This window comes from Lates calcarifer, linkage group LG4, assembly GCF_001640805.2.
Source record: "Lates calcarifer isolate ASB-BC8 linkage group LG4, TLL_Latcal_v3, whole genome shotgun sequence".
NCBI lineage: Eukaryota > Metazoa > Chordata > Actinopteri > Centropomidae > Lates > Lates calcarifer.
This window is the reverse complement of record NC_066836.1, coordinates 22,962,455-22,989,165: the sequence shown is the minus strand read 5'-3', so window position 1 is coordinate 22,989,165 and position 26,711 is coordinate 22,962,455. Positions and strand designations below refer to the sequence as shown.

The following is a 26,711-nucleotide window of genomic DNA, read 5'->3' as shown; positions in this document are numbered from 1 at the left end:
ATGCTAACCATAAAGGTAAGTTATTTAGAACATTAGTGAATCACTTCACTGAGTGGTCAGTCATTTTCACATGAAGTAAATCCTGGGTGCTCATGAAGATGACTTTAAAAATGGCCACCAAACAGTTTTCATTGTCTCCGCTCTGATGAAGATCCTGCGGTTCAAACAGGTTGGCTTCTAAAATGATTAACTAATGTATGGCTTTTCCTCCTCACTCTACCGGAGAATAAACAATCAAAATGTCATTGTAGAAACTCAACCTGCTGCATACATGCAGCACATTTTCACGACCACAGAGGTAAATATGCCTGGTGACAGTATATCACACTGTTAATGAACAAACAAGTAAAAAACAGATGGAGAGCAGCCATTATACAGTGACTGACCTGTGTGATGGCAGGAGAGTGTGACATTCCCATTGAATGTCCACTGAGCTGCTGGTGCTGATGGTGTGGACTGTGCAGTCCTCCCATGTGTGCCTGGCTATGGAGAGGAGGGGTGACCTGCAGAGGGGGGGTGGACGCTGCCACCACGCTGCCGAGGGACAGAGCTCCCTGGTGGGGGACGCTGGGCCGCGGCACGGTCCCCCTGGAGGACAGAGGCTGGAGCTGGGGGTGGATCTGGGTGTGAGGGGGGGACAGGTGGGGGCCGAGGCCAGGGCTTGAAGCGTGGGAGGGATGGGACGGGTGAGGGTATGGCATGTACATGCCTGAATGCTGAGGGTGAGGGAGAGGGTGAGGGTGGGTGAGTGAGCTGGAAGGGGGGTGCTGGCCTGGGTGACCAGGGTAGATTGAAGGTTTGGGTGTAAACATTGAGGTAGAGGAGGAAGAGGAAGATGAGGAGGAGGAGTGGGGCAGCTTCATGTCAGATGGGTCACTGTAACTCTGGAGAGGGAGAGAAAGTGACAGTCAGTTTGCAGGCTTCAGCATCAGCATCAGCATTGAATTATTAGAGAGAGAGTGTGTGTGTGTGTGTGTGTGTGTGTGTGTGTGTGTTACCTGTGAGACCAGGCTGGCTCTATAGGCAGCCAGTTGTTTCAGATACTCCTTCTTTGCCGTCTCTGTCTTCTTCTTGTACATCTGAAATACAAACATTTTACTTCTCTGCAGAACGACTGGATGATCAGCCTGTATCACTAAAACACATTCTACAAATGCATCTCATTAGTGAAGTAAGACCTTTTAATCATGTGTAAAGTCTTCAGTATATGGGGTATACCTGCCATGGGGCTCACAGTACGTCCCCCAGCTGACTCATTTAATAACACTAAACCATCAAAATGAATTCCTAAGGCACCTACTACAACTCCTCTCTCAATCTGAACTTTCCTCAGTTCAGTTGCATTGCCAGTTGTTTGCAATTTTTCAAAGTCAGTAATGACTGATGCTCTCAGTTGTATTGTCAGACCTGATGTTTCCTGTCAGAGACGATGAAGCTGTTCATTGTCCCTCCCTGATATCACTCAGGCTGCATTTGTTTCCTTGATGGTTTAGTGAAGAGGATAAACATGTTATTTCTTTTCTTCCACCATCTGCCATCATATTCAGAAACAAGGCTCAGAGTCTGCAGCCTGCCAGACTGTGAGGCTGCACTCAGGCACAGCTCTGCTGTCAGGACAACACTGATTTCAACTTAACTGGAGACGCAGTTCATGAATGGATGTGTTAAATTCAAATACAGATGTAAATTTCACATGAGCTGTGTTAAATTTTGAATACATGCTGAATCACATGACAGACTGATGTGCTGTATATAAGGAAACAGGAAACATCCGAACCCTGATGAAGGCAACAGAGCCAAACACTTGTTGGTAAATAAAGCCTGCTGTACTGGAGAAGAGTCGTGCCATGTGTTGGATGCTCACACACACAGGTCTGAGTCTTACTGTGTGTGAATTCTCAAAGTATTTCATCATAAACCATCCCATTTTTCAAGAATTGGACAAATTTAAAATTTGAGTGGAAAACTCCCGGGATCCCCAAGTTCATTAAAATATTAAAATGAGCAGGAGGATCTACCTGTTTCTGTTCCTCTCCCAGACCATCCCACATGGAGGCCACGATCTTTGACACCTCCCCGAAGGTGGCGTTGGGGTTCTGGGCCTTGATGTTGGCTTGGGTGTCCCTGAAGAACAAGGCGTAGGCAGACACTGGTTTCACTGGCTCATTGGGGTCCTTCCTCTTCTTCTTCTTTGGTGTTTTCGGTTTCTTGGAGATGTCCACTGCTGCTGGCCGCTTCTCTGCTCCAGTGCCATGCTGAGAACACAAGAGGGAGGTGGAGTATGTTTAGGTTTGTAGCAAAAATATATAAAAACTAAAAGAGTGGTATGAAAATAACATGGTTGGTTGTATGAGTGTATCATTCAGACACTGCAATTCTTAGAGGAAATTTTCCCTACTTTTGTCTTCAGCATTTTAACATCTCACACTTCTGTTGGTGTCTTTGAAGACTCTCATATGACTGCTGTGACCTCAGACATTCTTGTTTGATGTCAGGCTACTGGATAAGTCAACCACAGAGGTTGAAGTGTGGGGAAAGTCCCCAGCAGTCAGCAGAACTGATGAGCTGATGGAGCCCCTCAGCTGAGTGGTTAAAAAATCATCCACAACGTTCACAAATAGTGTCTCCATGACACCACAGCCAGAGCAGCACGTCAGCAGCAGTCCTCTGTCAGTGTCTACACTCATCTGTTCTGCTCACAGACTTTGACCTTTTGGATATAAAATATCATCCCTTCATCATTTAGCCTTTTAGACATTCGTGTGAAATTTAGTCTTGATTAGCATTTCCTAACAATTTAAATGGATGTTTTCTGGTACTTATTGCTAATAAAATAGACAAGTTCAGCTGGTACACTAGTTGCTAATTAATTAATCCCAATTAAATGCATTAAGTCAGTGCACAGCGGTCAGCTAAACAAGCAGCAGAAATCTGTCAATAAACAACCATGCAATTAAAACGATGTGAAGAAAAGTTTCTAATGATAAATGATGAATAATAAAAAAAATAATAATCATTTTGCCCTGTAATTAGCCACAAATGACATTGTTCCTAACAGGAAACATTCATGATATGATTAGGAAATAACAGAGCTGTAAATGAAGCATTAGTAACGTGTCTGTTGATAGAAATTGAAACTTTTAAACGCACAAAAACAGATGTGTGCGTCCATCTGCCTTTGACATCAACTAAATATCCATGGTTCATTCTCCTGACCTTCACCTTTATTTTCATCTCTAATGTATTGTCCACCATTTATATCAGTGTTGTGTATCCCTGTAACCAGCTGTACCAACTTAATTTACTTCTACCACTGACTCATGTTTTACAGCTGTGTAATACAACCAGACCTAATGAACATTAAGAAGGCAGGTCACACAGACACTGTTTATTAGTGTGTGAAAGCATCATGGATGTCTTAACATTTTTCAAAATGATATCAAGGTCAAATCACAGTAAAGGTCAGTGACAAGAGTGACTCTGAAAACCACTATTTAAAAAAATCAAAAGAAACAAAAAATGAGAACAGGAACAATGTAGCAGTCGACTGATGGCTGTTTCTCTGACATAAAACTCTGTCTTCACTGAAGTAACACTACAGAGTTCAGCTACTCTGCTTCATCAGGACTGTGTGGGTGTGGTTTGATCAGATTTGACTGAGAGTAGTCAGGTCACAGAAGCAACGACCCCTCAGCTGCCATGTTGCTAAATCGTTGTTGGTGCACAGAAGATGTAAGATGTAACCTTTTCTCAACCAGCAACAAGAAAACAGAGAAAAAGAAAAACACAAATGTCTCGTGAAATAATCAAACCTGTTCTGCCTTTGACAGAGAATAGTGTGTTCATGTAGGAACTCATCACTGACAGGGACGAGCTGATTAAACATGATCAAATATGGTTTGTGGGCTTTTGAATGAGCCCCAACTTTAACTGATTACTGCACAGTTCAGTGTGTTTCCTATCTATTATATTTCATTTCAATTTGTAAACATTACATTTAGTTTATTTCCTCCTTCATTCTGTTTTTAAATGTTGCATTTCCTGTACAATAAACCTGCCTTTCCTCATATACATGTACCACTTCCTCATAATTACTGAAGGCTAGTGGCTGGTACAGCTGAATTATATAAGGCGAGTGGGTGGAGAGTGGTAAATTATTATTAGTATTATTTTTTAAGATGAGGTGGGTCCCACGCCTTTTTTTCCACTGTGTGGTCTCTAGGTCGGTAGGGGTACGCCTAGGTACACCCATATAAAACTAATGCAGTCTAATGCAACCGTCCTTCATGACGGTTTTATTGGAGAGTTTTCGAGAGGTGCTGATTCAACTCTATGATCATTTTGGAGGACTGTAGTTTGCTGTTGATCAAAATAATAGGAACACCTGTCAACATAAAACAAAATACAATTCAGCAGCAACATGGACTACATCCTCCAGAATGACCACACAGGTGAATCAGCACCTCTTTAACACAGTTTCAACACAAAGTGAAACCTTCATGACAGTCAGATTCATCATTAAAAGAATCATTTAAACGCATTAGTTTTAGCTAGGTGTTCCTAATAAATTGATAACTCATTCAACAGTACAATAATGGTTTCATTTCCCCAGAATATGAGCAGTTTCAGTTTGGTGCAGAGTGTTTCAGTGTGAGACACCTAACAGTGAGGGAGCTGCTTTCCATCTAGTTGATATGCAGGGAGAATGGGTCTATTATGACAAATAACATTAACACACACACACACACACACACATACACTGTATCTCTTGTTTCTATGAGTTACTGAGTCATAGCTTGCCAAGTTGAAGCTACTGTGTGTGTGTGTGTGTGTGTGTGTGTGTGTGTGTGTGTGTGTGTGTGTGTGTGTGTGTGTGTGTGTGTTTTACCCTGAGTCCATCATCATTCTCATCCTCGTGTGCTGAGCTGGAGGGAGATGGTGTGGCAGATTTGCTTTCAGGAGGTGAAGGAGAGTTATGGGTAACAGAGTTTCCACTCAGCCCCAGCTGAGATTGGTTGATAGTGGACAACTGACTCTGTTGACTCATGCCTGATTGGCTCCTGGGTCCAAGAGCTGCTTCAATTGGCTGTTGGCTGCTGGTAAACCGAGAATCGGAGTTCACCATCTGCTGCATCTGTGCAAAGACAACAACCAATAATGACAGTGAATGACTGTAATGATATGATGGGTGTTCAGCCAACATCTACACAATATTCCTCTCCAAATTTGAGATGTATAGAGCATTCAGAAACTATTCAGACCCCTTCACTGTGTTGCAATCTTATGCTAAAATCATTTCAATTAATTTACCATAGCAACAAAGCAAAAACTGAATTTTAAAGGTTTCTGCAAATTTATTAAAAAGGAAAATCTGAAATATCTCAATGACATGAGTACACTTTACTGTGACACTCGAAATTTAGCTCAGGTTCTTCCCATTTCTCTGGATCATCATTGAGATTTTTCTCCACCTTGAGACCACCTCTGTTCTCATCAACCTCTATCCAGCTCTGATAAATCCACAGTTTGCTAGCTTTCCAGCAACAAATACAAAAATTAGAAACTAGCTGCCTTTTTTACTGTAACAGTTAAAGAGCATCTCAGGAGCTGCAAGAGACCAAAACACACAGGTTACTGTTTGCTATCACGTGCTACTAGCGGGTGAACATAATGGAGCATTCAGCAGTAAAATGGAGAGTCTAACCCTAACCCTATTAGTTACATTCATTACGTAAAACATAACCACAAATTAAAAATAAGCCAATGCTTGCAAAGTCAATTAATACTGCTCAAAATGCCACTGAGACAGATCATGGTTTCTTTGATTCCACATTGGACCAAACAGCAGGTGTGCTGAAACAGTATCTGTGCTACATAACATGTTCATGTAACAGACCTACTTGAGCTCTGAAACAGAGTCTGCCTTTGCTTGATAGGATTTGTACGGCGTGCAGTAGTCCAGGTTTCACTAATAATAAAATCTGATAGTAACCATGGCAACAGGCAAGACAGGTCAGAGAGAATACAGGATCAGAAGTCATTTAAAACATTGATTCCCCCTCATGTAAATGCATCAATAGAGATTTTAAACCCCATCTGCTTCACTCCAGAGAACCTGTGACATAACTTTATCTGGAGAAAATCTGCTGGTGTCCACAGGTGCAAACTGAATAGATAGAAGCACTAGTTTATTCCCTTGTGCACCCAGGTCCTCAATAATGTGTCAGAGAGCTGTTTGCTGCAAGAAATAAAGGGACCAGACAGCCATAGTCTTCCTGTCACACCTGTGTCATGGACAGTGTTTTCCCTCACATTATGACAGTTAGGCACAGCACCTAGCTAAATAAACAGAAAAAAACTATAGGACTGTGGGATACTGTATTGGCCCTAATATAAGATGACTTTTTCCCTGGAAATTAGGTTTGAAAAAGTGAAGGTCAGTGTCCACAGATCCATGATGCAAGAAGCAACAAAAAAGTTTTAAGCAGTTCTGGTTAGAGAGCATTATTTCACAACACATGCTGGTGTGTGGACGGAGCTCATGGAGAGGACTTACTACCACTACTACCACTGTGTAGTAAAGTTCAACTGGCACTGTCAAATTAGCAGTCTCACAGTGAGTTAGTCATCAGTGATACTCTGTCCATTTCTGAGGAAAACAAAAGTTATCATTGCTAACACCCTCAGTATGGGAACTTTGACACCTAGCGCTGCTAATCTGAAGACGGGACTTGGCTGATAGCATGTATTTAGAATTTCCTCTTCGTAAGCTTTGAATAATAACGGATGTGGTTTGGTGCGCTGTGCCCCTCCTGGGAACACATTACCTGAACTCGGTTACCGGCAGGCTCTGAATACTGCTGCGGTATTTAGATGGAGCACAGAGTGACATTTCTCTAACATGGAAAGAGGTTTCAGATTGATGTACGTGCTGGTAGACATGCTGAAAAATAATAGCTGTGGTTTGGCATTGGTTGGGTTGGGACTTGCATAAATGTCATAATGGTAAATAGTCAAAATGTTCTGCTGTCAGAATCCTCCAGAAAACCTCTATTCCCTCACCTCATGTACATAAAACAATTTTAAAAAAGTCCATTCACATCCTGAGGACTGAGCTGAGCTCAGTGCCTCGAGATAACTTCTGTTGTGTATTGGCGCTATATAAATAAAATTTGACTTGACTACTGATGATGTACTGTTCAATAAAAAAATCACATGGATTTAGATGAACTAATCAAAACATTATTATTGCATAATAAAAATGAGAATCCAAAGGAAAATGCAGGGGCAGAAATGTAAAGAATAGAAAGGAGCTATTTGAGTGCAACCATCACTGACAGACGCATTAACAATGGAAAAAATATAAAGCAGATTTTCCTTCTGGGGGTCAGAAAAACATTTCTGATTTGATGGCCTAAGACAATAAGAGAGGGGGAACCCCTGATGGCTGAGTAATGCCTGACTCATGTCATGGCAGAGGAAAGAGTATTGATGTGGGCTTTATCACTGCCAAGCTCACATCTTCACACAGGTGTGGTTAATGACAGGATTCAATATGAAAACTACAGTGACACGATCAGTGTCTGCTGTTGAGTTATCGTGGGCTGAAATTAGAACTTAATGTTGCACAACAAAATATTTTGATCAAATTATGTGTCTTTTGTCTAAATTACAGAAAAAACCATGCACACGTTGGCAGGCTGACTGTTCATAAATTAAAGTGATGTAAAAATACAGTGTAAATCAGTAGATCATGAAACTGTTTTTTCCATGTGCTGTACCATTATTTCTCTGTGTTTGAGCTTTTATTGTTTTTATGATGATAGTGATTATGATGACGATGCTGGTTTTTATTCCTGAAACCAGACTGAGACTCACCAAAAGCAATATAATGTGCATCAGTTGGGTAGTGTCATTGTGATTGGCTGATCTGACAGATATTTGATTTTAAAATCAGAAATCATATCATGTGTCCAGTGCTCTAATGTAAGGGTTGGAGATATGGACAAAATCTTCTGTAACCTTTTATGTAATGTTTCAATATCAAGTACACATCACCATATAGTACATTTTCTGTTTCACTTTAATTTAAAAAAACTGAGGTGGGAATATCAAGGTATAGTAAAGGTAAACCCAATATTTCCATAAAGAAGCCCTGCTTACTGATCTGCTGTACTGCTCATTCAACAAGAGATATTAAAGGCACTGTAAACCTCTGACAATAGTCTCATGGTAAATATCATCATACACTATTGTAATGTATTCATGTCCTTGGTTTGTCTCTTGATAAATGTTGGTTTTTTCCGTTTATCCATACAGATGTTCAGCTCCTCTGTGAAAGTGAGCCCAGCATGGCAGCTTTAGACTAGAAAACATCTTAACATCAGCAGCTGATAGACAGAAGGGAAGCTGCTATTTAATGTAGTTAGATTGTGAAGTAAGTTTGAGCCCAGTCTGAACAAATTACTCAGAGGAAAAGCACAAAGTAAACTTTTCTGACCTAATAATAGACAGCCTTTAATCAGAAAAAAATCAATACACATCTCAGTACTAACTGTAAGAATAACACACACACACACACACACACAATCCTCATAGCCCCCTACCCACTCTGTTTAGGCTGAGGCAGGCATGGTTGCTAGGCAACCATAATTCATAGACTGGCAGTAAATGTATGTTAGGATGAGAATATAAAAGTGAGCTGGAGAGGGGGAGAGAGAGGGAGAGAGAGAGAGAGAGTGAGTGAGAGAGAGAGAGAGAGAGGGCTGAGATGGAAAATAAGAGCCTCTCTTCAGAGTGAGAAAGGTTAGTCAGAATCATAGTCAGAATTTAATTAAAAGTGATTAAAAAATGGTGTGTGTTATGGTGTCTAATAGTCAACCTAATTCAGCTACAGTCAAGGCTGAGAGCCTCTCAGGAGGTTTCAAACTGACTTATTATAGCAGGTGGATTTAATATGGAGATAGAGACAGACAGACTGACAGATGAGTCTGAGTGGGAGGGGGGAAAAGTTTCATTCTTAATAAAATAGGAGAAATCTTTATTACAGATACTGATACACACACACACACCTCTGTCAGCCCACTGAATAACAAGTTTCTATGACAGTTGAAGTAACCGTGAGTCTCAGGTCTGAGCTTCTGTGTCTTTACTGTATGACACAGTCAGCCACGTCTAAATGTCACAGCCAAAAGCAAGATTTTCACTTTACTGTGAAATGAAGACTTAAAAAATGAGGCAAATGTCACATCGACCAACTGCCATGATTGGCTTTCAAATAACACTGCCCTGGGCAATATCCTATTTCACACAGTTCAACTGAATCAAATATGAAAGAGCATGGTTAAAATATATCTGCTGGCTGTCAGTTCAAATCTGAACACTCACTGAGATCCCCAAATTTCCTTCCAATAAGTTAAAGTATGTTTGAGTAAAACACAGTAATAGTCCATCTGAAAATAAAACACAGTTGGCTTTAGTTTCCTCACTGGGGGGCAGCAGCTTAAATTCACCTCAGTGTCCGTGAGTTCAATGGTCAAATGTTTTTACAATGAGAAAAGTAGGTTTGATATTTTGATACTCAGAGATAGATTTTAGCTTTGAGCTGACCTTTGACCTCAGATGGTAGGGTGGGGTGGGAGTGTACTGAGCTGTGTGAAATATGGTAAATATTAAAGCTTAGTCTATTTTCCCAGGTTAAATACATAAAACGTGACACCTATGCACAAATCAATGAAGGAGCTGCTCTCTTTGGAATGACCCCATCCAAAGACACTTCACACACAAATATACTCAAATCTGAGGCTTGTTGCAGGTCTCTAACTGCGCTCAAACTATATTTCTTATCTATTATTTCTCTGTAATTGAATTTCGTTTCATTCTTTTATAATTCAATGTTGAAAAATGCTGTTCCAATGTATTTCTTTACCTTATGCGCTGTACAGAACTTGTGTATCTGAAAGGTGCTATCCAAGTTAATCTGCACTGGCTACCAATTTAACTGAACTTTAGAGAACATTAAGAAAGACATCAGTCAGCGTGAACTCTCATCACCTGTCTCTCACCAGAATCCATGTGAAAAGATTTGGTGATAAAAAAAATGTTGTGAATGTAAATAAAAAGACAGGAATGAAAACTTTTGAACCTCAGTGAATCAGAGTGAATTCAGACACAGAAGTTCAGCTTTGGAAATGAAACATATTTACATTTCATAGATTTTGGATTTTTCAGTGAAGTTAAAAAACGTTTTGTGGAAAAACATATCAGACAGCAAATTATTATTCTAAGCAGATGCATTCTCACATGTCATAAAATCTATCTGGAAGGGATCTTTAAGTTGTTTATATCAGCCTAAAAATGTTTCATTGGCCAGTTCTACTGAAATCACCTGTGACCCCACCCTCACTCATGTAGTGTTTAGCAGACTAAAGCTCACGTCTGCTAAATCCCACTTTTAAACCACATGCCATCTTGCTTCATTTAGCTGTCATAATTACTAAAGCAAAATGTTCATTACTGTGTGTGCTTTGTTTATGACAACTCACCACAGACAGCGTACTGGTCATCGGGCCGCCGTCTGGGCTGAACGTGCCGCCATCCTGGTTCAACATAGCAGCTCCACCTTGGCCACCGGGCATGCCGGGCAGATCCATGCCCTGCAGCTGGTAGAGGTGGTGTGGAGCTGAGCGGGAGGGAGGGTCCAGAGGGTGGTACGATCCAGAGGGGGAATCGTGAGGGAGATGGGGGGGCATCATGTGGTCTGGCAGGGTGGGGGGAGTGATGGGTGGGATATTGTAGTCTTCATCACCCATACCACCCACGGAGTATGACTAAAGAAAAACAAAAACACACAGTTAAACACACCTACTGAACTGTACCTGTTAGATCCCATAGCTGTATTGTGAGTCTTTACTGATACAGTCTGAGACAGAGTCAAAGCTGAGGAAGCTGACATATCATGATTTCCTGCACTTTGAGCTGTGGTGGATTGGCAGAGTGAAACCTTCAAATCAGAGAGAATTACATAGGGGGCTATAGGAGACCAAGATGTCATCAAACATTACTGTCAGAGACGATAGATGGAGGAGAGGGAGAAACTCATCACTACTACCTCAGAGTGTTGAACCCAGTCTGAACTACAGCTCTGTGTTGTGTCATGTAGTCTTCCTTCCTCAGCCTGAGCGTCTATCACAGACTAATTATCACTAATGATATTCCCAGCCTGAAAGAAATCCTTGTGAACAAATACCCACTCAGCAACAGAACAACACAGCAATTTATATGTACAAGTGTCATTTGCATGAGAGAATAAACACAGGCGGGTCTTTGTGTGTAAAAACTACATCAGTGCTAATCTGACATGCAAAGAGAAAACCGGGAGCAGCCCTGTATATGATAATGAATTATTCTGAAAGCAAAGACAAATGAGAGGAAGACATGAAGAGGGAAATGAAGGAAAGAATCACGCAAGAAAAAAGTGAGAGACACAAGGGTGAAAAGAGAGGGAGCGAGGCAGTGTTAGAGAAGCCTTCTCATACTAATCTGACAGAGGAGATCTTTTATAGAGACTGACAGCCTTTTCTGCTTGGCTAGCCACACTCTTTTGCTCTTCATTTCTCACCAGCCTTCTTCTTCCACCCCTCTTTTGCTCTCTCGCTCTTCTAATCTCATCTTTCAATTTCTCTTTCATCTCTCTCACTCTTTAATTCTCTCTCACTCTCTTCTGGTCCATCTCAAACCCACATGCAGTCTCTGAGTTGCATGACTTGTGGGCTGAGTGATGAGCTGTATGATTAATCCAGTTATATGATGTATATGCTCACTGTGTAATTAACAGCTACTGTGGTAAACCACAATTTGACTGTTTCACCACTTTAAAATAAAATGTGGGAAACAGAAAACAGAAATGTGTAATAGGAGAAAATGATAAAAACACCTTGCATCACATTTCCTTTTCATCTCCCAACTACACACAAATCAAAACCTATCTACCTTTCCACTCTTAACCCTTTTCTGCATTAGTTATTCCTCAGTCAGGATTTTTTTTTTCTAAATGTTTTTATTCTTTTTTTAGGCATGAAAAAATACTTTTTATTAACTTTATTTTCTTAAAACACAAACATTTTTTAAAACAAAAAAGAGGACAGATGCTTAATTGTAATTTCCTCCTTCTATAGAAGGATTGGCAAGATATTCCTAAACTGCTCAGCATTTCTGTCCATCTATCATCTGACTCCCTGGCCATCACCTGACTTAACTGGCCTGTGGGTGAAGTGTATGGAGAAACACTCTAGTGTCCAATGTGGTGGCTGATGTGCAATTCTACCATCAAAACCCATGCATATGCAAGAAAACAGCTTTTTAAGCAGCTGTCCACTGTAGTGACCACTATTTGTGAAAGGGTTAATTAAACAGGTTTGTCATTTCATTTATGCAGACTTTCAACAATTCACAGACACCTGACATGGTAGACACTTTGTTTGCAAGTGTGTTTTCCCTCCTTCAGTTGCTCTGTGTTTTTGTGGGACACCATGTTATCATTGTCACGACCTGAGTGGTGGACTATGTTAAAATGATACATTTCTAACAACAGGCATTCAAAACCAATTTGATAAAACTGACATTTGATATTTTTAATAACACTAATTATGCCGCAGCGTGACCAGTGGGCTTTGAGCTACAAACCAAAGGCAAAGAAGGGAAGTGGGCGGGTGGGAGGTCCAAAATGCGTGGATCCTACACCTCCCATAAAGCTGACATGTAAAATTGGTGGCATTCCCCTTTAATCACAGTTAAAGGGGTCGACAACAGACAACCTCTGGAACATGTAACTTTCACCTCTAATTTAAGAATGTACCACTGTCCCTGCTGTCCTCACTAGAGAAATGCAGAAATTGAAGTATTTCAGGTCCTGACAACCCAGGTCCAGCAGTCTGTTTCATGGTCCTACTCTCTGACACTGTGTCCTGTGGAAGCACACAGCTCTGCATAAATTACACTGTCTGTCTGTTTTCTGTCTGCCTCTCACTCTCTCACTCTCCCTCCCTTGTCTACTCTCTCTATCATTTCTTCAAGTTGTGCATAAATTACTCCTTTCTCTCTCCCTCTCTCTGCTCTTCCATTCATGTCAGTACAATAGCCTGTTCCCTGTGCAACTGGGAGCTTCTAGAAAGACTAATGCAGTCAGCATCAAGTTCACACATGTTGTGTTCACATTACAAACATAACTGTACTCACAACTCCATGTTCATGATAACTTCATACTGTATGAAAAAGCACATGTCTGTCTGACATGGATAAAGTGTGACAATCAGCAGCAGATTTTTTTCTTTTTATAGGAGAGTGGTGGTTAAATGTCTGAACTGGGGTAAATGAATGTGAATTTGACCAGAATTGTCTAAAGTGTGTATTTTATGAACTGTGTAGATTGACTCTTTTTATCCAGATGATGAAAAGGTGTAACTGCTCTCCAATACAAATAAGCAATATTTGTCTCAGTTTTTAAAATATATCCATGGTCTGTCTCTTCTGTGCTTGTGATAGCAGCAGCGAAGGTTCCACTAACATGAAACTTAAATTAGGAGATTAATTAATAGGTTCAGCAGCCCACAGTGCTGCTGGAGTGTTACTCTGATCCCAGATCAGTTCAACCACTGAGGATCTGTATGGGTGAGAGAGTGGACTGGGTTTTATCTGGATACAAGACATAAAGTGACAAGTGTAAATAGGGCCTTAGGTCAAGGGCAAAGCTGCTAATAATAACAGCAGCCTCTGCAGTCAGGAGTTATAATTACAGGACACGGGTCTATTAAAATCTTCTGGGTTCAGAATCTGAGAGGTTGCAAGTACTGGAAGCAGCGTACCCCAGGAAGCTAACAGGTTCATTTTAGCTTCAGTAATGTTACAGAAAACAAAGCTTATCAATCACTCAGGCAGCAAACGCAACATTCATCATAAAGAAAGAATTACCAAGCTCGCTTCTTCTGTGTGTGATGTAGCTGGTGGTACCCACTCAGCCTAAAGTTACATGGTGTAAGAGGGTTAAACAGTTGAATAATGTTGCTTTAAATGAGATGAGATTTTTGCTCAAATAAAATTCAATATTTTGGAGATCAAGCAGTACAGCACAGGTTATGTGAATGATAACTGTAATTTGTGCTTGGGTCTGCTCTGCTCAGAGCAGGTCAAAGACAGACAACGCAAAGCACACCTGGGTTCTGTAATATGTTAATGACACAACCACAAAACCACACAGGAAATGATACTTTGAAAAGGTGTACAAAACCTTTTAGGTACTAATGCTCAAAAATACTCCACTAGAACTGGATTAGAACTACAGGACCTGAGCCGCTGGTAAATTTACTACAATCGAATGTGTTACAGTTGTTTATAACCGTCTGTGAGTTTCTCTGTTACAAAATCACCTAGCAGAGCTGCAGTATTACCTTTGCAGGACTGTGTGTGTGTGTGTGTGTGTGTGTGTGTGTGTGTGTGTGTGTGTGTGCGTGTGTGCATTCACCCAAGGCAGACGGTGTGTGTCGGTCATGTGTGTGTCCCTCCTCCAGTGCTGTGAGGGCTGGTTTGGCGGTGGCACCTTGCACAGAGGGGGAGGGGGCTGTGGCACACGAAACTGTGGGAAGAATCACAAAGACAAACAATGGTTCAAATGGGCCCAGAGGTCAGGAAAAGGTCAGAGGTCAGATGAAAAGGTCATGAAGAGGAGCATGGACAAAGCAACAGTGAGGGGGAGAGGGAGAGAGAGAGACAGGGAGAGTCTCTGGTCCACATATGCAGACAGTGGGGGTGTAATGATACACCGATCTACATCGTTACACAGATTCAATGATCAGCAATCCAAAATGGAAACATTGATCAGTCATACATGTTGTAACATCCCTCGTCAAGCAGAGTGTGGAGACATTAGCTTATTTTGTAACAACTTCTATTAAGCGCAGTAACACAGGCTGCTGTGGGCTACTGCATAGCCAACGCTGACACAACTAACAAAAATCCTGAACTGCTTACAGTGACACACTTTCAGCCTCTTTTTCTGTGGAAAGACCCAAAGACCATCTCCATTCCCGGCTCCCAGCCAACCACAGGCAGCTGACGTGACAGACAGGCTTCACTGTCTCTAAGCTGGAGACATATTCATCAACCCTGGAATAGTAGGACTTCAACTTAACAGTGTGTAACATCACAGTCTGTTACAATATAATCATTTGTAAGCCTTTAAGCCTTTTGCGCCTTTATTTTGAAATTTCTGGCACGTCTTTCTCCACCTGAGAGCGCACACCTCCAAACAAAAACTTAGTGAAGATATTGTCTCCGTTCTGGAGATTAAACCAGAGGTCTGGTAACATTTTGGATTTTGGAGAAAGGACGGGTCAACTGATAAGTTGCACGCTGTGTGTGAGCCACTTTGAGATAAAATACTCAGGTTTACACAATATCCTGCTTTAATGTTACAAAGAGGAATTTAATGTTCTTTCAGTTTTCTTTTGTAGAATGTAAAACATTTGAAGCTCAATATATCAGAATGTGGCTCTTTATAGTGAACAGGAATTATCTATTTTTATTAAAAGAGAAGATTTTTTTTTCATTTAAATGTCTGTTTGAGCTCAGGAATAAAAATGTCAAATGATATTTTAGTTACGCTTTGTGATTTGATATGAATGGAAGTGATTGTGTTAAATCAGCAGATGATAACGTCTTGTATCGATCGCTGGCTCCTGAATCAAAATGAATTTAAAAATACTATCGTAGCAGACTTTGTGATATCGGCAAACATCAATATCATTGTCCATTGAATCAATATAATATCGTATGGTGAGGAGACTTGCACACCCACACTTGACAGTCATTAACATACAGGTACATTTTCCAAAAAGTTGGTAGAAGCCCAGCATTCATGGTAAATGATGTTTTGCCCTGAGCTGATTTTAACTGTAGCTCTAAGCAAAGAGCATATACTGTATATCTACATTATTGCTGCGCAAGCTCAGCTGCTGTGGTCAGCCTGACCGACTTGACAGGAAGTTTCATCTGAATGCCAAGGCCTGCTCATTAGTCCTGTCACTCTCTGACCTCATGACCTAAGTCTCAGTGAATACCATCGTCAGCCAAGCAAAGTGAGGATACTTGTTCACATGACCCACCCTTATGTCTGCATTGTATTTGTTCAGGTTAGTGGCTGTTCCAACTGGCTTGTTAGACAACTTAATCTGAGTGCCAGGCCCACTCAGTTGTCCAGCCACCATCACCGTATAATTGGTTCCACTAATCTCACCAATAGTCACTACCTAACAACCTGTCTGAATGGATGATGGCTCTTGACCTGTCTCACCAAATAAAGGAACATGGTATCAACATAATTTGTGTGTGCAGGTAACTCTGCAGGACAAGGTTCAACAGTGTGTTTCAGCATCCCAGAACCACCCCCATCTTAACCTGCGCCAACACACTCAACACCACCCTCTATAACAGGTTACATTCTTAGCAAGTAACAAGCATCCACTCTTATCCACCTAACTAGCCTGCTAAGCTAATATTCACACTAACAGTGTACTAAGCTAACCAGCATGCTGCCTGAGCCACCTACTAGACCAAACAATCCTGGAGGCAGCACTCCATAAACTTCTGTGTAAAGCATCATGAGTTAACAACATACAGCCTCCCACACACAGCTCAGAGTGACAGTTCGTCTTTATGGATGCATAATATTGCGTTTACTTTTACACCAACAAACAGCTACAAAATGAACTGAGTTAACAGAAAGACAGAGCAATGAAATGAGTCAGAGTGCTATTTAGAGAGAGAGAGAGAGAGAAAGAGAGAGAGGGAGGAAGAGAGAGAGTAAATAATTTGCTTGTTCAATCCCTCCACAGTCCTTGATAAGAAAAGGTCATATTGAGTACTGCACAGCTGCAATGACGGAAGAAAGATAAACACATAAAAACATAATTGACTGTGTTTACACGCACTTAAGTAACCAGGTTACAGCTGGCTCTCTCCAGTAAGCTGATTTCTTAACTGTCATGTAAACCAGAAACCTGGTTTCTGTGATCAGGGTAGGGGATTGGACAAACCTCACTCCCTTGGGTAGATTACTCCTGGAGAAACACAGATTTCTCTGCCATGTATACACATAGACAGGTTTCTAATCGGCTTTTTACAAGTGCACATGTGCATGACAAAAGACTGCAGACAGGGACCGTAACAGTGGACTCCCTCTGTCTCCCCATAAAGGAAACCAGACATGTCAGAGCAGACCAAAGTTGACTTCATGCATGAACTAACTGTCTGATGCAGAATGTGGCTTCTAAATTACAAACCTACACATTCTGCATTGGGTCCAGTTAATGTTCCACTGAACCTTTCCACCTTTCGAGATAGTGCTTCCCCTCCCTTTCTGTCTCTAGCCTCCCTATTTCAGCTTTAACACATTAATACCACACTGCAGCTCCAATAACAATTCCAAAAATGACAAGGACGAGGGTCAGACTGAACTAAAACTGGTCACATTCCGCGCAACAACATCTGACTTTATGGAAGCTATGATACTTACAAAGCCATAAATTCTTATTCCACACCCCACTCTCCATCATCTTACAGCACAACACTATGAATAAAACATCAAATCAGAGGTTCCTATACCACACAATATTCTCTATATTGTGCCCTATGAATAATGTATCTCTAGTGGTGTGTCTTATTAATATGGGCTTTGCTTGGTGGTGAGGTAATTCTGTACTCACAAACACACATCTTACTCTCTAGAGGCTTCACTAGACCTCTGGACACCACATACTGAATGCAGGTCCATCCACATACAGTATATGAATGTATGCAGTGTGTTTACTGCATAGTGCTGCTCTAGGGCTGTTACTGAGTAATCTAATAACAGCTGATCTTTGATGTGTTGGTCAACACACTGAGGCAAGATAACTGGACAGCTGTACATACACTACCAACTATGCTTAAACCTAAATCTCACTTTATGAAATTTTCCAGTCCATTACCACACATTTTTCTCCAATTAATTAATTGATCATTTTGTTTATGTCACATCAGAAAATTAAAAGTAAAAGTAAAATGCAAAAATCACAAACTTGAAAGGGACCTTTTCACATGTCATGTGTAATCTGACCTAAAACAGTCTTCACTTCAAAGATATTCAGTGCACTATCATATACCACACGGAAAAGTAACTCCTGTGAGGATCCATGCATAGTGCTGGATGATCCTCCATAACAGTACAGTATCTCTCTCTCTGTGATAAGAAATGAGAAAAACTAGAGACAGAAAATCATTGTAATGCTTTCTGTGCCTCAGGTTGAGTGCAGTAAGTGATATTGATTTGTGCAAGAGGATGGGAGGAAAAGTTTGCTTGATGCAACTGGAAATAACTGTGGAGATGGAAATAGCTAAAGGTCAGCTCAAAGACACAGTGGGACATGATCAAATGATTACAAAGTAAGCATCAACAAAAATCTGATGTGAATATCATTCACGCATTACAGTGTAAACTGAATCTGAACATGAGAGCAGCATTTATTCTCCTCTCCACCTGGCAGGTACAGTGCAGCTGAATAACTGGGTTCTTCATCAGAGTGTCCCTAAATACAACAGGTCTGAATGGAGTTTCTAACTGTCAGGAATAATAAAGTCTATGATAGCAGATTTACACCAGAGACTAGTTTGGTAAAACCTCACAAATCATGTCTAATGTGTCTACCGACAACATGATTTGTATGTTGTGTTGTATGTAGGAGCTAAATATTAACAGACCCTCCTCACTTGCCTTAACCATATTAGCAGGAAGAGAATATAAAGGAATTTTCTGCTAAAATCATCAGTGTGAAAAATGGATTTAATAAACATGTATGAATGTGACTGTTTATTTGTTAATACTGTAACAATTTGTTTCACATCTACATGGTAATGGGAAAACTTTTCACAAGATGCAGAACATCCACTGCAGAAACACTTTGACAAGTCATTTCTTCTTTTTCTTAGAAAAGAGCTGAATGCAATTAGAACCAAGGAAATGTCAGAGAAACAACTTAACATGACTCTCTCTCTCTCACTCGTACACAAACGTACACACACAAATGAGTAAAGCAATACACATATATAAACACAAACCTGATTGGTTGAGGTGAAGTCAAGGCCTGCTTCTGGCATACCCAGGAACATGTTGTCCCCATCCAGCTGGTGGGAACAAAAAACAAGAACAACAGCGTCTCAACAGTGTCAATAAACTATAATCAAAACCAACACAGAGGTAAGTAAGGAGACAATAAGTGGAGATGGAGGTAACAGATTACTGGGTAGCAGTCAGTCCACTCTCTGTGTGCCATCTCCTCCAGACACTGAAAATCCTGCTTGTGGCCTAACAAGTGATAAAAGGTTGTGAACAGACTTACCATAGCTGATCATTATAAAAACTTTCAGATCAGCTGATACCCATAATTATCATGATAATGAATAAAAATGATTTCTTCAAGTTTAAAGGCTGAGTGAAAACTGAAGTTTTCTTTATGGTCAGAAAATGACAAATACTTGACAAACAGTGAGCATTTCACAAATCTCAGGTAGAACATTCAAAACAATTCTAATGACGAAATCTAACCTAACTAATCTAAACTAACCTAACTAATCTAACTAATCTGATGCAATACACCTCACTCCTGTGTGAGCTCCTGATTCATTTCTGTGCATACTGTCTAAGCATGGAAATTAAATATACTGAACATTTAGCAATCATTTGTTATACTTCATCAATCATTTAGAATAATCATGTAAAATGATACTGTTTTATTGCCCAGCCCTGGATGAGGTTACTTTATACCAACTATCTATTGGTCAGATGAAGGTTTACTGTATTTACAGAATCTTAGATGTCAGGATCAACTCAGACATTGCAGATACTGTGTTGCATCTCCTCTGAAACCATACCCACCTACAGTAGGACTAGTGCTGTGGGGACCATGAGTAACTAATGACTGAACCCAGTCAGGATAATAAAAACACAACTGGTCTGAAAGTATATTGTGCTGCTAAACAAATTCCAGCTGGAATCACAGAGAGAACACACACATCTATCTATCTATCACACACACACACACACACACATATATATATATATACATAAATGGTTGTGAAACATCACAACCAATTCTTCAAACTCAGACCATGAATAAGCAGCTGTGCAGAGGTGAGAAAGGAGCCTGGGACTGAACTTCTCTCTTTAGTTTTCCCTCTGTCATTCTCTTTCACAACTTTTCATGTGAAAAGTGCAACTCTAATAATGTCTTCCTGGAAAGACTGACTGGAAATAAGTACTCTCATCTCCATATTTAAATGATGTGGCATCTCTTCCCTCTGTGTAACAGTTTTTTACTCCACCTTCAAATGCAGCTATTCAGATCAAGTAGAGACAGTTTGGATTGCGACAGCATCATGCAAACTGCTTCCTTTTAGGGCTCAACAATTAATCAAAATATTATTGCAATATGGCCAAGTGTAATATCCAGTTCAAAGGAGCAGCAATTTTTTGATGAAGTTTATTATAATTATGACATAATTATAAATGAAAATAGAAATGAAGCACTGTGATGTTAGAGACACCCTGGCCTATAAATCATCTTCTCCTGACCTCAGCTAAAATCACATCATCTTCTTTTTCATATTTATTCAGTCAAAATGAAATTTTAAAATTCCTACTAAAATGGTTACATCACAATATGTGTCAAAATAAATATACACAGTAAATTATAGATTTAATTACACAATCATACTAATGTACATTAGTATATAAGATGTATACATCTCATAACTCACACCTAAAATGTAACACAGAACAAAGAAAGGAAATGGAGGAAAGAAACAGCACTGGGGAGTGTTAGAGGTTCCAGCAGGACAGAATTTCCACATATTCCACAAATCTTGACCAAGTCATACAAAGTTTCTCTTGTGCTGTTTCTATTGTGTCACATCTTCCACCCAGCACTTGAATGAGGGAGGTTTATTGGACTTCCTCTGGAGGAGTATTACTATACTCAAATTCTCAGTATGTATACTAAACATGTTACATGTTACATCATTCTCTGTTGGTGCAAAACAGGAAATGATCTTGCTTATAGCACAAAGCATATACTGTGCAGTGTATACTATGCAGTACACAATGAACCTTGTTGCAAATGCTTGTTAAGCTTAAGAGGTGTTTCCCAGAGCATCGTAACAAGATTAATGAGAGCCTCCTAACCACTGTAGCAGGAGAAGAGCATCTCTTCAGAACATAAAACTACCTTTTCTTCAACGTTTTATTGTTTTTCTTCAAGTCTATACTTTTATCACAGACACCACTGTTCTTTGTCAAGTGGTGTTTGATGTAAAATGAGGGCTAATGTTTAAATAGAAAATAAGACCTAAACACAAATAAATTTAACTGATTTGTGTCATTTCTATAGTCACCTTTCTTCTGTCCCTCTTCTCACCTATATCATTTTCTCTTGATGTAGATGACATTTTCCTGATGCTATATTCTCAGGTTTCCTTTTTATTCATGGTGTGTATATTGTTATTTTCCACATGTTCACATACAGCAGGTCTAATACAGAGATGACAAAACACTCACAGCAGATGACGTTCATACTCATGAAACTTATTGGAACCACCACTGCTTCATTTTAAGTGTACTATGAGCTTAAGAGCAATGTCTGCCTCCAGCAGCAGCTGAATCAGTCAAAGTTTACTTGTTGAAACAGTCTCCACCCGGGTCAGCCTTCTGCTCTTTATTAAGGTTTTTATAAAGCTGGAGGCTTCACTGATCTGGCAAAGGCTCAAAGAACCACAAGCCTTACATTTCAAAAGATAGGACATCTTTGTAACCAGCACATGTTTGGTATTTTACTTGATAAATATTTATCTTTATCAAAATTATTGCCTTATCAATTATTCTATTAAGTAGTACTAGTATCAAAATTAAAGGCAGTGAATCCTGGCACCAGTATTGGTAGCTTTAGTCAAAACAGTAATATCAGCTGCTGTACCCATCACTGGCCAAACCCATATCCAACACTAGGAAAACTAAATATTTGAATCCATAAAACATATTCAAATAACAGTGCTGTCCTGGGTACATAATCATTGTCTTGGTTGACAAACATACACACACAAGAGTTTGAACAGGTGGGTGGAAGTAAAGCACTGTGTCTCGTACACATACACACAGACATGCAGGTGGACAGACAGGTGTAACTGCCCTATCCATTCGCCAGCTGTTGGGTATTATGCAAATGAGGTGTAGGTTTACAGAGTCAACAGAAAGCCAAAACAGTGTTGTGATGGACCTAACACACACACACACACACACACACACACACACACACACACACACACAGTTTGTTGGCTTGTAGATTTAACAGCTATTTTTTTCCCTAACGTGGAACAGATCCACATATGAAACAATAACAGGTGAGAGCAGAGGATTCCATATGTCTGTCTGATCTGTCTGAGAGCTAATGGGGGGGGGTCCTGTCTCAGTTCAGATCCTACACCACTGCTCCTTCACACTAGCACAACCAAATGGAGCTTTTCCTGCTTAGGTCTGTAGAATACCCTCAGCCTGATGTTGATGCCCCAAAGACAAAAGATGATCTATAAAGTCTAGTTCTGCGGTTTTATGCAAAACAACACACACAAACAACAAACCTGTAGTTTTTAAAACACAGCTACATATTGGCAGATACACTGACAGATGTCATCTTAAACTAACAGCATTTTTAGATGCTAAGCTAAGTGGCTAATGTGTTCCTGTCATCCTGGGGTTAAACTGGGCTGGAGCCGACCAGAGCTGAGCTCCCACTACCAGAGCTCAGCTTAGTCTCCTTCAGTATCACAGCATTACCAACTGTCACACTTTCAGACACAGTCTCACACTGATCAAACCGCAGACTGTAGCTCCTTTACTTTGACTTTATCAAATCACTGTGGCCATCAGGCAGCAGGATCCAGAGGTCTATCTCCAAATAAATAGAGGAAAGTAAAAATGAAAATGTTCTTGCTGCTCCCTGATGGTATGTGGCCATTTGAGATATCAATGTCTGAAATTTCACCATAATATAGATGAATGGAGTTTACTTTGTGTTACATTAATAATAGAGACATTTAAAAAAATGACATTAAGAAAATTGAGTCCCAGTTTGTTGTAACTGCACTGGTTTATTAATTAGGAAGAAAAGAGGAAATCAGTGTTGATGTGCAGTGCAATAACTCAAGCTGAAGGAAACACTGCTGGTTCATTTGTCTGTAGCTGATGAGGTCAGCTGTTTAGTTAGATATTACTGTTTATTGTCATTGCACTGAGAAAACTATCCAACAAAACTTAGTTCAGCAACATTTCCAAATAGCAGCAAATCAGAAATGAATGGTTGTCTTTAAATATATTAGATAAATAATTGTCTTGAAACAAAGTATGAAAATATATGAATATATTATTTGCTGTGTAGCCATATAGCAAATGGTTTAATGTTATCCATGGCAGATTCTACATAGAGATGCAAAGTGGTTTTAATAATAGTAACAATAGCTACAATGGTAATGACAGTTAAAATAGTAATAATAATAGCAGCAATAAGACAAGAAGTAGGACTAATAATTTTAATTCAATGCAGCAACAAAACTCTGCCACTCATTACAGCATTTAAATAAATGCTTCAACCACATGTTTGCATACAGTTGCAACACCCAACAGTGTGTGAGCCACGGCAGTTAGCAGGCTAGCTACTGGCTTTTCTCCTGACGTTTTGATGTGTGCAGTGCAATGGATGGTGCATGCCTGTTTCATATTCTATCATCTTGACAGATGAGGTACATCTTCTGTCTAATATTTACTGTTTTTCCACCTTCTAGACACAACCGCTTCAAATGTAATATCTGCACATGCTCTAACACCAAAAAAGCCTGATGTCATATTTTCATCACAGAGTTAAAACATCACATAGTCAGATTAGGCAGATGGCCTCATCTGCCTAATCTGGTGCAGCAATGTTTAAATTTGTTTTCCATTCAGTTCATAAATCAGGGTTCAGTAGATCACACTTGAAGGTAGTGCCGCAGAGACAGGAAAACCCCTATTACCATCATGTTGATGCTTTAATGTTAAAAAGTGTCATTAATGTTAATTGTGCTGGTAAAAGTTCCAAAACAAACAAATTACACATTTATACATATATTAATGTTGTAACCCACAGCTACTGTACAAGATAATGATAGAAACATGACAGGTCTACAGAATAATAGACTTCTCAGTATCTGAGTGTGTGTGTGTCTCTCTGCCTGCATGTGTCTGTCTGTCTGTCTGTGTGTGTGTGTGTGTGTGTGTCTGTCAAACCTTACAGTAAGAGAACTTAAAAGGATGGCAAGGTTTGTAGTCAAACCAAATTACCCCCTCTCTCTCTTTCTCTCTCTTTCCCTGGCTGCTTGCTCTCTTCACGTGTGTGTGTGTGTGTGTGTGTGTGTGTGTGTAAAGCAAAGGTTTGAATAACAAGCAGCCAGCTAAGTGGATCAGGGTGGAGGAAGGGGGAAGACAGGGGGAGAGAGACTATTAGGATGACAGACAAGGACAAAGGAAAAGAGAGAGATACAGTGTATTGAGAAAAAGAAGGGAATGGAGTGAGGACGAGACCAAAAGAGAGGTTGGGAAAAATGACGTAGTTGATGAGGTAATGGAGAAAGAGGTAAAGAAAGGATTTAAAAGGAGAGAGTGATACTGTGTGTGGGTGGGGGGGGTGAATGTCAGTAAATTTCCTCTTGAACTAAATTGGAGCGATCATTAGGATTTACACAAAATACAAAAGTAACGTAAGTCACTATGTATTAAATCTAAACATCAAGTGAAAAAAATCTGCCAGTGAGATACTGAAGAGACTAAAGACTCACAAAAAAAGAGGAATTATCTGATCTTTGGATCAGATCGTTGGAATTTTCTTAGTTGAAAATGAGTTTTTAAAATGTAGAATGACTTTAACTTGAACAGAAGACAGCATAGTCTACTTCCACTTCATAGAGGTTAAAAATATAAATAAATGAACTGTGGTAAAAGTTCTGACGTCAGCATATTGTCTCCTCGTCCTCACCTGAAGCCTGTGTTACAGAAACATGATGTCTCCTCCGGCTGTGAAGCTGTCTCACACAGTTAAACTGCTGCTGTCCACTTTTTTTTTTTTTTAAATCCCTCATGGTTTTGGGTGGCGTGTGAAACTATTTGGCTGGACTGGACTGAATGGATTTCTATTGACTCTAAAGTGAATCAGGGGACATAAATTACATGTCTGTACAGTGAGAAATAGATGGAGAAAGAGAGAAGAAGACTTATGGGTGACTGTGTGTGTGTGTGTTTCAGAGAGAGTCACACAGCTGTGTTTATCTGTCTTATCTCTGTCACCGTGACAACAATATAAACCAACCTTTACTGGTTATACTGTACTGACCTCAACCCTGTACACTGTAAATCAGTTTAACTTCGTTCAAATTAGAAACCTAAGTGCCAAGTTAGTTAACTGAGCTCCGGTTTAATAGTTTAATTTTGTTTCATGAGTTTTGAAAATGTGAAACTAACTGAGTTAAGTTCACTGAACCGGAGAAACAGCTTCATCAAAATATTAAAGTAAAATTCTGGCACATTTCATCCCGGCGTATTCGCACACGTGGCTATTGTGGCTCTATGAGTCCTGATAACTTTTTTATTCACCACCTCAGCTGCAGAGATCTGGAGAAATGAGGATTCATGTAGAACAGTGTATATCAGGACAGCTGGTGCTAGCCTCCTCCTCCTCCTCCTGAACATGATTTTTATATGAATCATTTCAAACAGTCATTTATGAGTCTGAAAGTAAACACATATTATAGCCACTAGGAACGATCATAATCATCATTAAAATGGTGTTTGATGACCACACTTTGAAAAACTCCCTGTAAATATTGTCCGGCATCAACAGGCAAGCAGGTGCTGTATGCAACGCGGCTTTGTTCTGAGTCAGTGAAAACATGGCAGAGGGCAGTGACAGTGCCTTCAGTGCATGATGTGGGGGAGAGTGTCATGGTTTGTCTGTCTAACTTGCTAATAGTTTATCAGTGGTGTAAATTGGAATACCACTGTCTCCATCTGTTAGTTTGTGCTATTGAGTGGTACCTTTACTAATGTAATGGATCGGAATAATTAACGCAAACACATTGACCAATCAAGGCAGTGGTATTCCAGCAGCTCCCACATTCTGCTCAGTAAAGTTACTGTTTTTGTCAACTTGTCAGGGACAGCAACACTATATTAGGAACTGAGCTGGTCATCAACAGAGCTAAGCTACATGCTGCAGCTTGAGTAGTCAGTGCTGCCAAGGGAAGACCTTTCCCTGTTGCTAGTAACTCAGTCAGCGTGAAGCTACATTTTATCACACAGCTGCTGTGGGTTCATGTTTTTGGTCATGGTAATCAGATTAACCACATGCTGACTTGACATGGGTAGACAGCCTAGTTGCTGGTTTTTATTGAGATAAAGTATGAGACTAACGAACTAATTTAATGCGCCAGTGTCCTGTAGCACTTGTGGCAGCAGGAGCCACTGTTGCAAAAGTTATACTGTCTCACCTCAACTCATGGACCACTTTCATTTAACCATGAATGACATGTTTTGGTCTCTGACGTGATGT

The 26,711-nt window shown here is 40.1% G+C and overlaps 1 protein-coding gene across 1 annotated transcript in view; it reads right to left on the bottom strand.

The window, feature by feature from the left end:
• Nucleotides 1-26,711, bottom strand: part of tox (thymocyte selection-associated high mobility group box) — a 39,470-nt gene that overhangs the window by 5,085 nt on the left and 7,674 nt on the right. The window contains exons 2-8 of the mRNA XM_018695910.2: nt 19,147-19,212; nt 14,519-14,629; nt 10,545-10,829; nt 4,889-5,134; nt 2,019-2,255; nt 999-1,079; nt 387-884 (exon numbers count right to left, since the gene is read on the bottom strand). Coding sequence (XP_018551426.1) covers nt 387-884; nt 999-1,079; nt 2,019-2,255; nt 4,889-5,134; nt 10,545-10,829; nt 14,519-14,629; nt 19,147-19,212 — 1,524 coding nt within the window. The remainder of the gene's footprint in view (nt 1-386; nt 885-998; nt 1,080-2,018; nt 2,256-4,888; nt 5,135-10,544; nt 10,830-14,518; nt 14,630-19,146; nt 19,213-26,711) is intronic.